This window comes from Leuciscus leuciscus (genome assembly GCF_965113295.1).
Source record: "Leuciscus leuciscus genome assembly, chromosome: 5".
NCBI classification, from domain to species: domain Eukaryota; kingdom Metazoa; phylum Chordata; class Actinopteri; order Cypriniformes; family Leuciscidae; genus Leuciscus; species Leuciscus leuciscus.
The window spans coordinates 9,727,423-9,739,115 of record NC_138729.1 but is presented as its reverse complement, the minus strand read 5'-3'; the positions used below and the strand labels follow the sequence as shown (position 1 = coordinate 9,739,115).

The 11,693-nt window shown below is 36.8% G+C and overlaps 1 protein-coding gene across 4 annotated transcripts in view; it reads left to right on the top strand.

Annotated features, from left to right (window-relative positions):
• Positions 1 to 214: 214 nt before the first annotated feature.
• Positions 215 to 11,693, top strand: part of gtf2ird1 (GTF2I repeat domain containing 1) — a 30,235-nt gene continuing 18,756 nt past the window's right edge. For 3 of the 4 annotated variants that reach the window (XM_082170715.1, XM_082170716.1, XM_082170713.1), the window contains exons 1-5: positions 215 to 355; positions 9,669 to 9,798; positions 9,882 to 10,023; positions 10,755 to 10,934; positions 11,056 to 11,239. In XM_082170715.1, coding sequence (XP_082026841.1) covers positions 9,673 to 9,798; positions 9,882 to 10,023; positions 10,755 to 10,934; positions 11,056 to 11,239 — 632 coding nt within the window. In that variant the 5' untranslated portion in view covers positions 215 to 355; positions 9,669 to 9,672. The remainder of the gene's footprint in view (positions 356 to 9,668; positions 9,799 to 9,881; positions 10,024 to 10,754; positions 10,935 to 11,055; positions 11,240 to 11,693) is intronic. The other variant, XM_082170714.1, reaches the window with a different exon arrangement.

Below are 11,693 nucleotides of genomic sequence, written 5' to 3'. Positions count from 1 at the left end.
CCGTGAGTGTCGGCGAGTGTTGCTGGTCCAGCGGTTCTTTAATCCTGTATGTAAATGACAGCCAATAGATGCTGTTGTTGAGTTGGGCTGGGATTAGCGGAGGCGAATGACTTTCAATTTTACTGGATTACAGAACAAAGAAAGGGGAAAGGGGACACACTCCTCTGTTAAAGAAAACAGAAAGAAAACGGGGCATATTGATCAAATAAACCACGTCGATTGCATTTCAACAGACTGCAAACCATTCGAGATTATGACATTTAATAAAGTCGCTATCGCCTTTCTTTAGATGGGAATTCAGCTCTCACTGTTGGATTAAACGGAGAATAAACCTATCCGGGATTGACAGCATAAGGTAATTAAACTTGCTACGGATTAAAGATAATTCTGTCTATGTATATATGAAAAAACATTTACGAGTATCGTTCTTGAGCACGTGACTTTTTATGGATGTTGAAAAAGTGAAATTACAGATTATAATTTAGGGGGAGGAGGATGGCTAGGAGTGTTAGCACACTTGCTATCATGCTAACGCGAATGTATGGCAGTCAACGCGATGTTTTATACGCTTTTATGAAAGTAACACGCGTTATAACACGCTGTTTATAAGCTAAACAATTAAACGCTTTTGCGTTCCGCGTTTTTGTCCAACAATAGCTGCAATTCTCTTGTTTTGTTTGTATTGTAAAAATGGCAACACAATTTGAGTGCTAGCAAGTTGCTGAAATGGAGCAATTGCATTGTTGGCAGGGTGATAACATCCAGCTAGTCGTGTTTATCTCGCACAGTTTGATGAAAATCGTCGTTGGCGTGGTCACGGACACGTTTTTCGACCTGAGAAGGTCATGTTTACAATGTCAAATCCACATATCAGTTGCTGCTAATCTGTGTCTACTATGAAGGCTGCTTTAGTGGATTATGCATAACTGGATGTGTCCCAGTAAGTTTGCGGCTGAGCAATAATATCACATGTCTCTAAACTTGATCAGTTTTCCTCGAAGGACTTCTCGACTGTCAGATCCATTCATGAGAGTTTATGATTTGTGTCATGCTGTCCCACAATGAGTCTCTAACTGAAACATGAACTATCCCAGAATGACTTGCTGTCGGATTGGGCCTCATTGTCAAGCACTGTATATTTATAACAGTAATAGCTGTCTGTGTTTTTTCTTCACCCAGATTTTATATCTGACACAGTACCACGATTGTTTAGTGAACACACTAAATGAAAATGATCAAATATTGAATGTTATTAATATTGCCATGAAGTGCATAAGGGAAATTATTGTTAAGAAGTAGGCTGAACAAGAAATGTTACAATATTGTACATTTGTAAACAGGAGAAGATTAAACTGTATGGAAAAAACAGTGGGAAAAAATTCGGTCATTAATTACTCACCCTCATGTCGTTCCAAACCCTTAAGACTTTCGTTCATCTTCGGAGCACAAATGAAGATCTTTTTAATGAAATCTGAGAGTTTTTTGTCCCTCCATTGACAGCTACGCAACTACCACTTTGAGCTTCAAATAGTTCATAGGGGGTCGTAAAACTAATCCATATGAACTGAGTGTTTTAGTCCAAATTTTCTGAAGAGACTCGATTGCTTTATGATGAACAGATTGAATTTAGGCATTTATTCAGTATTCACATATAAACATTGATCAACTTAAACAGAAGCTCAACCAAACCTGCTTGATGCATGACAGCAAACCTCATTGTTTCTTGGTGCATTAAATATATTTTGAATTCTAGCTATAGGCCTACTTAATTAAATGGCTAGTTGAATTCTATTTTGCATTTAGCATTGTTTTACTCAGACCTGCAACTCATCAGGTGAGAACTTCTGAATCAGACCATATTTTGTGGTCATCGTACTGTGGATTCCTTTGAATTACCTTGTAAATACAATTATACAGGAATATGGCAAACATTCAGTACCATGGTATAAAATATCATGATTTCAGCCCTTTTTGTAAGGTCTACTATGACATTGGTTTGAAAACCTGTTTGATTCACAGTTCAAAATGTTCGATTGCATTCTGATGAAATAGGTCTTTCAATCCATAAAGTCCCATATGTTGGTTTTTAGGCTAAATAGCAGAAATTGTTTTCTGTGCCGCTTAAGATGATGTTAAGCCCAATGTTTTTCTAATCAGAAGTATACATGATTATATGGTTAGTTAGTTGCATTTTATTATTTGCTGGTATTGTTTTACTCCAACAGACCTGCAAATCACCAAAAAAGTACCATATTTGTTTGAATAACCTTGGAGTAGCATATGAATCCAATGTGGCATTTCATATCATTGTATCATATCAAAGTTGAATGATTTAAGTACTTAAAAAAATAAATATAAATTGGTTAAAATATTGACATTGCTTTAAAAAACTTTAGCTCTTAATATTGAAATGATCCCATTCTGTTGAAAGGGGTCTTTCAGTCCACAATTTTCACAAAGCTAAATGATCTGTTTTAACAGTAATAACTTTTTTGCTACAAAAAGTAAGTCGTAAGTCTTTTCCGTCAGGACAGTATCTTCCCATGCAGGCCGCAGTTCTTTGTGTTTGCTCGATGCAACATGTTTGTGTGGCCTTGGGGAAAATGTCCAGGGTGAAAGGAGTTAGGACCAATTAAAAGTAAATTATCAGCCCTTGAGCTGAACGATTTAGATACAGCTGTGTTTCTGAAGGGATCTGTGAGCAGAATCTGTATAAAGGCTATTAGCAGAAGTATTGTGTATCAATGGCAGAACCACAAGCCTCTTAGGGCAAAACCGCTCATAAAACCCACGTTACCCTTTCTTGAGATGCTGGTAATATCTTTAAGCACCAAACAGGCAGTAATTCAAGAAGTAAAGGAGCAGCTACATTATATTTCCCCAGAGCTGAGGATCCCAGATAGCGTGAATGAGGAAAAAAAAGAAAGTATTTTGGCAGGGTGGACTCCTAACTAGGAGGAAGTCATTAATCTGAGCATTTAAGCATGTCAGTCCGGATCCTAGTACTTTCCTGCAATTTCTTTTAGGAGTGTCACCAGTATTTTTTTTTCCAGTTTTTTTTCACCCTATAAAAATATATTTGTTATAGTTAACTCATGTCTTTTGACTACTGCAAAAGAAAGCTTAGTGTAGAGAACAAAACAAGTCATTTATAGATGAAGCTTAAGGTGTCAGATGAATGTGGTTTCCCCTGCTGATAGGATAAGCCTGTTCAATGAGGAAGTTTCAACAATTTATTTTTCTTCAAAGCGTTTAGTTAAACATAAAAGTGTCAAGAGGAAGCTGTTAAATGGCCGTAGCCCTTTTCATACAAAATCATTTGCTATGGCAGTCATTGTTATTAATATACGGCGGGTAAGATTCAATATTAACTCCAAACCTTAAAGTAATATTTGATCCAATCATGAAAGAAAAAAATCATTTTTACTCAGAAATGTTTTGTTTCATAAAATGGACCCTTTCACATTTACTCAGAAGTTCTTAGAAGTGAAAGTTGTCAAATATGATTTTTGTGTAAATTTGCTCCAATAGCAAATGAAAAAATCCATGATAGTATTTCTATGACTTTCCAAAAGAGGATTTATGATGTTAATAACTGAGGAAATGCGTCATCATAGTCTGCAAAATCCATGGAAGTCAATGATAACCAATAATGTTTGGTTACTATTCTTCAAAATATACTCTTTTGTGTGCAACAGAAGAAAGTCATACACATGCACTGAATAAAATTTGGTGTAGAAACAACACCAAACAACGTACGTGTACAATCAACGTGTCAAAGTACATTACAACGATGTACTACGGAAATGTTTTTCCTTTGTGTTTTTCGCGCACAGACCGAAACGTTGTCAAAGTGGTCCCCGTTCACACGGATCCGCAAAAATGACAAAAAATGCTGTATTATGCTGCCAGGCCAGTAGTTGGCGATGTTTCTTTGTAAAGAAACACCGTACGCACCTATAGATTGAATTCGTGTTTTTTGTTGTTTACATAGAGACGATAACGGTATTGTTTTAAAAAAAAACACTATGAAAGACGTTTTCAGGCCGCTATGGCTCGTTGTCGTGTAAATGAGCAGCCAAAATGCATAAGAAGTTTAAGTCATAAGATGAGTTTTGGACACTTTGATCACAAGTGGTCGACGCTAAATATTGGTTTAAACGGCTTATCAACTTTCAACCGCTTCCAGTTGGACGAAAAAGCATTCGACCGGATTGTTTTGGTAGTGTAGACGCTCATGTGGTCGAATGTGTTCAAACAGCCACAGAAGACCACCGACTCTCCACCTACTGGAGCGTAAACATTATGGGAAGCGCTAGCTAGCTAGATTTAAACTTTGCCGGCTGGAAACCCAAGTTTGGATTGAAGACGAAAAATGTACCTAGTACAATGTTCTCTCACTATTCCTGATTTGTAACATGGTCTCACAGCGTTCTGTGTGGTCTTGCGGCTGTCAGAGCAGAAACGAAAGATGATGCTCTCTGTGTGTTTTTCCGTCGTCTACGTTCATGTAAATTATGGAGCTTATTTTGTCCATTAGATCGAAAGATCTGAAAAAGTCCATACATTTACCAGCTCATAGACCCTCCCTCGAAGAAATCAGGACGGAAGTGGTTGAAAGCGAACAAGAGAGATGTATTAAAACACCAGCCCCAAGTTTCACAGACAAGGCTTACATCTAGTCCCAGACTTAAATGCATGTTTGAGCTGTTTCAACTGAAAGCAATTTGCTCTGAGATATCTTAAAATATGTCAGTGTCATTGTTTTGTCTCAAGATGCACAAGATTTTTTCTTAAACTTGGCTTATGGATGAGATAAAATGGGTGAAATTTTTTTTACGGGTGATGTTTTGAAGGAGGGACCCAAAATACTTGGCTTCCTCATAGCAAATTGTGACGACAAGTTTGGCATGTGCAACCAGTGCTCACATTCTCTTTGGAAAATGTAAAAATCTACTTAGTTTTATTGTCTGTGAACTTCATCCTAAACATGCAATGTAAGTTGTGTTAAAGCATCAGAACATAACAGAACTGTATTTTTCATCTACAAGGACCTAAAGTAGTGAGCTAAGGCCTGTTCACACCAATGACGTTGACTATAACGTTATAAATAAAGATATAGTTCTAAACATTGTTCTAAATATAAAAGAATAGCAGAGTCCACAGTAACTACAATGATAACGGCACAGAGAAACGATATCGTTGGAATCACTTTCAGAATAATTTTTTCCCCTAGCTTACGAACAACAAAAACTTTGACAGCCAATCAGAGTCCATCCTACTTTAAAGAGCTTGAGCATTTAAAGCGTTAGACGATATAACTGCAGCGTGCGTTAGAATAAACAGAACGATATCGTCCGCTGGTGTGGACGCTAATATAGTCATCCTTATAGTTATCTTTATAGTTATGATTCTTGGTGTGAAAAGGCCTTTAGATTTGGCTACTTGAATGAATCGGAAAGCGAACTAGAGATAACAAGGTGCTGCTGTTGTTGTTTCAGTGTTGTACGTAATATTACACTCAGGCAGAGGCATCCGGCTTTGCCTTGTAGCAGGATTTATTGGAGGTTTTCAGACGACTAATAGTAGTACTGGGCTCCCTCTGTGCAGTCTGTGGTTTTGGCTTTGCCCGGAGGCTGGGATAATGGCTCCCAGTGTCTGGAGAGATTAAAGGCCAGAGCTGCATTGTTCACATGCCTCGAGATTAGTTTCCAAGGAAACGGATTGTGGTTGCCATGTGAACACAAGGCCCGGAATTAGGATTGCGTTATTTATTTATTTATTTATTTGTTTGTTTTACAGCTCACATTTGTCATCCCTGTTGTTTCTGTTTGTTTTTCATCTGTAGACTGTCTTTCGTTAGCGCTCATATTTAAACCCAGTCTCGTCCGTCCTCAAGTTTACAGCACTGTAGTTTAGAGAAGACGTGGCTGAAATCGAGATTGGAGGCGTCAGGGGGACGTCTGTCGAGAGGGACGGGTAAAGTACTTCACTTTAGGGGTCTCATGCTTCCAGGCCCTGTCTTGCTTCCAAGGAGAACAAATTAAGGATGAAGGGTTTTAAGGCAATAATCTGAGCTAGCTTTAATTGGTTGACAAAGGCTTATCGTAATTAGCTACTTTCACATGTGTGTGACGGATTTTGGTGTATTAGCACAGGAGAGGGTATTACTATCACTTCCCAAAGCTTCTTATAGGTTTTTCCATCCTTCAATACGTTTTGTACAGCCGAAAATATTTTAAAAAGTTACTGGGGAACTTAAAACCTTTCTACTCTTTTTAGTTTATTAAAAAAAAGGTTTGTTTTTGCACATAATTATAACACTAGTCTATTAATCTGCTATGGGGTAATTACAGTGCTGGTCAGAATTATCATTGTGGAAATCACATGGAAATCACATTATGAAATAAATGTTTTTCTCCAAAACACATTGGGAACAATTATTTGCCCCCTTTTATTAAATACTTTTTGCAACCTCCTTTTTCCAAGATAACAGCTCTGAGTCTTCTCCTATAATGCCTGATGAGTTTGGAGAACACCTGATATGAGATCAGAGACCATTCCTCCATACAGAATCTCCCCAAATCCTTCAGATTCCCAGATCCATGTTGGCGCTTCTCCTCTTCAGTTCAGCCCACTCATTTTCTATAGGGTTCAGGTCAGGGACTGGGATGGTCATTGCAGATGCTTGGTTTTGTGCTCAGTGACCCATTTTTGTTTTGGTCTTGATGTTTGTTTTTGGATCACTGCCCTGTTGGAAGGTCCACACATGGCCCGTTATAAGATTTCTAGCAGAGCCCGTCACCGTCAGGTTTTGATTTTTATCTGTTGGTATTGTATCTGAACAAGATGTCCAGGACCTCTGGCAGAAAATTAGGCCCACAGCATTAAAGATACAGCAGAGTATTTCATTTTACACATGGGGTATTTTTTTATCCCTGTATGAACCAAACCCATATTAAGTGTTTGCTGCCAAAAAAGCTCATCTGACCATAGAACCCGTCCCGTTTGAAGTTCCAGTCGTGTCAGTTACTTTACAAACGCTCTATGGACAGATGAAACAAACAAAAAAGAGCTTTTTGACAGCAAACACTTAATATGGGTTTGGTTCATACAGGGATAAAAAAGTATTCTATATCTATCAGGACAGTGATCCAAAAACAATCATCAAAATCAACACAAAAATGGGTCACTGAGCACAAAACCAAGCATCTGCAATGGCCATCCCAGTCCCTGACCTGAATCCTATAGAAAATGAGTGGGCTGAACTGAAGAGAAGCAGAGCCAACATGGATCTGGGAATCTGAAGGATCTGGAGAGATTCTGTATGGAGGAATGGTCTCTGATCTCATATCAGGTGTTCTCCAAACTCATCAGGCATTATAGGAGAAGAGTCAGAGCTGTTATCTTGGAAAAAGGAGGTTGCAAAAAGTATTTAATAAAAGGGGGCAAATAATTGTTCCCAACATGTTTTGGAGAAAAAACATTTATTTCATAATGTGACCAGCCATCTTTGATCATAATTATCATATTTACCAAGGGGGCAAATAATTCTGACCAGCACTTTAAATAAACCAAATCAGGTAACAATGTATCATATTTTATTGGAAAATTAAACAATATTTGATCAAACTTTGATTATTGTCTTGATCAATGATCAAATTACATTTTACAAAAGTCTCCTGTCAAGTTTAAAATATATTAGGCTACATCAGCATATGAGAGTCAAATTGGACGACTACAGGGACTCATCTCAAGATCAGTCGTTTAACTCTTTCCCCGCCAGTGTTTGTGAAAAAAGCTGCCAGCCAAAAGTTTCATGGCCCCCAGAATATTTTGTTGAGAATATTTGAAAATGCAATGAATGTATCAAAAGAAAGAACAGAGCCTTTTCACACCCACATCAATGGTGTGAACACAACACATCTATTGCCAAAATGATGAAAAAAAGATCAGTCAAGAATAGAAAATTATTGAAACTCTTCAAACCAGGAATGTCAGAATCAGAATGTGTAGTTCTAGTTTGTGCATAAAAAATGTCTGTCAAAACCAACACATTGAACAAAGTTCACTAACCTGGCTGGAGGCTAACTAGCCTATGTGGTTTTGATGCACAAAATGGCATCTTTTTACTAAGCACTATGACACTGATCGTCGCTATTAAATGGTCCCCCCCCCCCATTTCAGTACAATTGAATTCAGGACATTACAGTACAATTGAAAGCTATCAATTTTAACATTTAGTAGGCTTTAAAAATATAACAACTTTTAATTTAATTTAAACGAACTTAAAACAATCTTCACATAAACCAATTGTAATAAATGTCACATTTAGCTGTACCTTTAGTATATATGAGGACTCAACGCTAAGGGTTTGCGTCTTGTCGTGCTTAAAAAAACAAAAAACCTAATGCTGTGGTAATTGTGTTAAATATTTTTAACGCGTTAAACTGAATTTTTTTTTATCTCATGTCTTAACACGTTCATTTTAACAGCCCTAATTTTAACCCATGTTCAGTAAATGCAGATCACATTGTAAATAATAGTGAAAAATCACTTAAAAATCACTAAAACTGTTATTTTAAAACATGATTACTCCTTTGCAGATTGTAACTCATCTAGTATGCATATACAGTACTATATAGAAGTCTACTTGCAAACTGCAATACTGTGAAATGTTTTTTGGGCAAAAAAACAAAAAAAACTAAAATGCAGTAAAGTGAAGATGTTTTCCAAAACAATGCCATTATAGATCTTATTTATTAATAAACTTCTATCAATCCTTGGTACGCTATTTACAATATTTACGGGTAGTCTGCAGGTAGGATGGAGAAGTTGCCACAGTTCTTCTGTGGATTTAGACTTTGCTGCTTCTGTCTCCTCATATAATAATCAGACAGATTTGATGACGGTGAGATCAGATCTCTGCGTGGGCCATCCCATCTGTTGTAGGACCTCTCGTCCATACAATTCATTTCAATATATGACACAAACCCAGAAAAGGCTAATAATAATTACATACAAATAAACAAACAAACAAACAACAAAACCATCTTACACAGAACACATTATTCTTAAATCCCTAACCTTAAAATGTCCTTAATCTTTTTACAAATTCAGATTTTATAATATGTGCAAAGACTTAAAACTTTCCTACAGGCAAACTAAAAGAAAATATATAAATTAGCAACTTGTTGTGCCTAAAGACATATATTTATGGTGTTACAAAAGATTGCTGATTAAAACTAAATGCTGTAAAATGTTCTATTCATCAAGGAATCCTGCATTTTTAAAAAATCATGTTTACTCAAAAATGTGAAGCAGCAGAACCTTGATAATAATAATGTGCACCAAATCTGCATATTAAAATGATTACTGACATGAGTCATATGTTTGTGAATCCGACTACACTGAATGAATGCGCTGACTATTTGTTTTTCTGTGTATCCTACTGTTCAGGTCCACTCAATAGCAAGAGATGCTTTGTTTTGACCGTTATTTTGTAGATTGTACATCTGTCGCTTACTTACGACATCAATTTATTTGTCAAATTAAGTATCTGTTTTTGAACAACTTTTGGCGCAACAGCTGTGTTATTTAGTGAGTAATTAAGTTTATATTTGATGTAGTGTTATAGACCTGCATTTCATTCTGTGTCTTTCCCTCAGAAGAATGGCACAGATACGGAAGCTGGGCTGTGATGGGATGAGGACCAACTCTCGGCCAGAGCTCAAAGTTCCCCAAGTGTCAGCCAGACAAGAGATCCTCACCAGCCTAGTGTCTGCTCTGGACTCTGTGGTAAGACTGTTTAAAGATACTTACAGTGAGAGTATTATGCAGCTTATTTGTGCTGGATGACTTGAATCAAACTGTGTTTGCAGTGCACTGCCATGTCTAAACTGAATGCTGAGGTGGCCTGTGTCACTGTGCACGAGGACAGCGTGATCGCCGTGGGAACAGAGAAGGGAAGAATCTTCCTAAACTCCAGAAAGGAGATACAGACAGACTTTCACAAGTTCTGCAGTGAGTCAACATCAAATCCAAAATTGACCCTTTTTGCTTTCTTAATTTAATACATGTGTGTGTTATTCTATAGAAAAATGGTTTTCATGGCAAATTGTCTTGGCAATTACAATGTAACCGTTAGGGGTGTAATGGATCGTGGTTGATCCGTGATCCGTATGGACCGGGTCCCACGGTTCGGCACTCTTGATTCATTGAAAAATGTAACTATTATAGAATGAAAGTTTATTTTCACATGTTTGGTCTTGCCATCAGAATGAAACAGTTGGAATGTCAAATCAGATAAATGTTTTACTGTTAAAAAATTAAAGGTGTATAACACATTTGAATAATATCAAAAGTTAACATATAATTTATAAAATAAATATATACAAATTTGCATCATTCTTAAATCATATTTTTACCACTGCAGAGGCAATATTGTCATGAAGATTTATAACCTATACTACTGTTCAAATGTTTAGGGTCAGTGAGATATTTTTGTCTGTTTGTTTTTGAAGGAATTTTGTTTGTTTTATTCTGCAAGTTAGGATGCATTAAATTGATCAAAAGTAACACTAGTAATGATGTTTGTAATGTTACAGAATATTTCAGAATATTACTGTTTCTACTGTACTGTATTTTCCCAAACTTTTGAACGGTTGTGTGTGCAATCCGCATTGCATGACAGTACAGGTGTTTCGAGGCTAGTTGTGCTGTTTCCTCAGAAATAACAGATTTATTTTCCACAGAAGTGTCCTGTCTGCAAGCATTAACTTCCATGAATTCCCACGCCAAAGTTCCTGATGTGGACTGCAGCAGGACTGGCAAAGACTGCGGGCAGCAGGGCAGACAGAGAGCCTTAACAGACACTCATTCCAACATCTTCGTCCTGAGGAAGATGGTGGAGGAGGTGTTCAGCGTGCTTTATAGTAAGTTGATAGTAGTTGATTAGGGTTTTCTTCACATTTTTTGGGGATGAAATGCAAAAAAGGGATGTACATTATTTGGCACAAAAACAAAAACAGCACATACTTAAATGTAATGTTTCAGGTGAGGCTGTTGGGAAGAGCAGCCTGGTCCCTGTGCCTTATGACTGGATTCTCAAGGATCCCAGCTCAGTGGTTGTCTACGGCCTGCCTGATGGTGTGACTTTGAGAAAGCCTTCGGAATATGACACCAAGACCTTAATGAAGATCTTAGAGCAGAGCAACCGCATCCGCTTCATAGTCAAAAGGTCAGACTTCTAGTTGATTTTTTTTTTTTCTAATACACTGGAAAGAATGCAAATGCCTGTTTTTTTTTCTGCACAAAAGACTGTAAAATTAAATGGAAAAAATGCATCTCTTTGAACTCCTTTACATAAAAATTTAAACTATGACGATTTCACTTTTTTTTTCACAGGGTATGTGATTTTCTTTCCTGTAAAACCTCGAAAAATAAGATATAATATTTTGGTTAGGTGTCTCTTACCATTTTAAATAGAGGTTGTTATTGCTGTCAGAGAACAAGGAAATGGATAAAAGCAACAAAAATAACAATAGGAATGAAAAAGTAAAATGACAAAATGTGCTGACAAAATGGAAATAATCTACATACTCCAAAGTTTGATATTTTTTTTTATATATTAATCTAGGATGCACTAAATTGTTAAAAAGTGACAGTAAAGATTTTTACATAATTACAAAAAA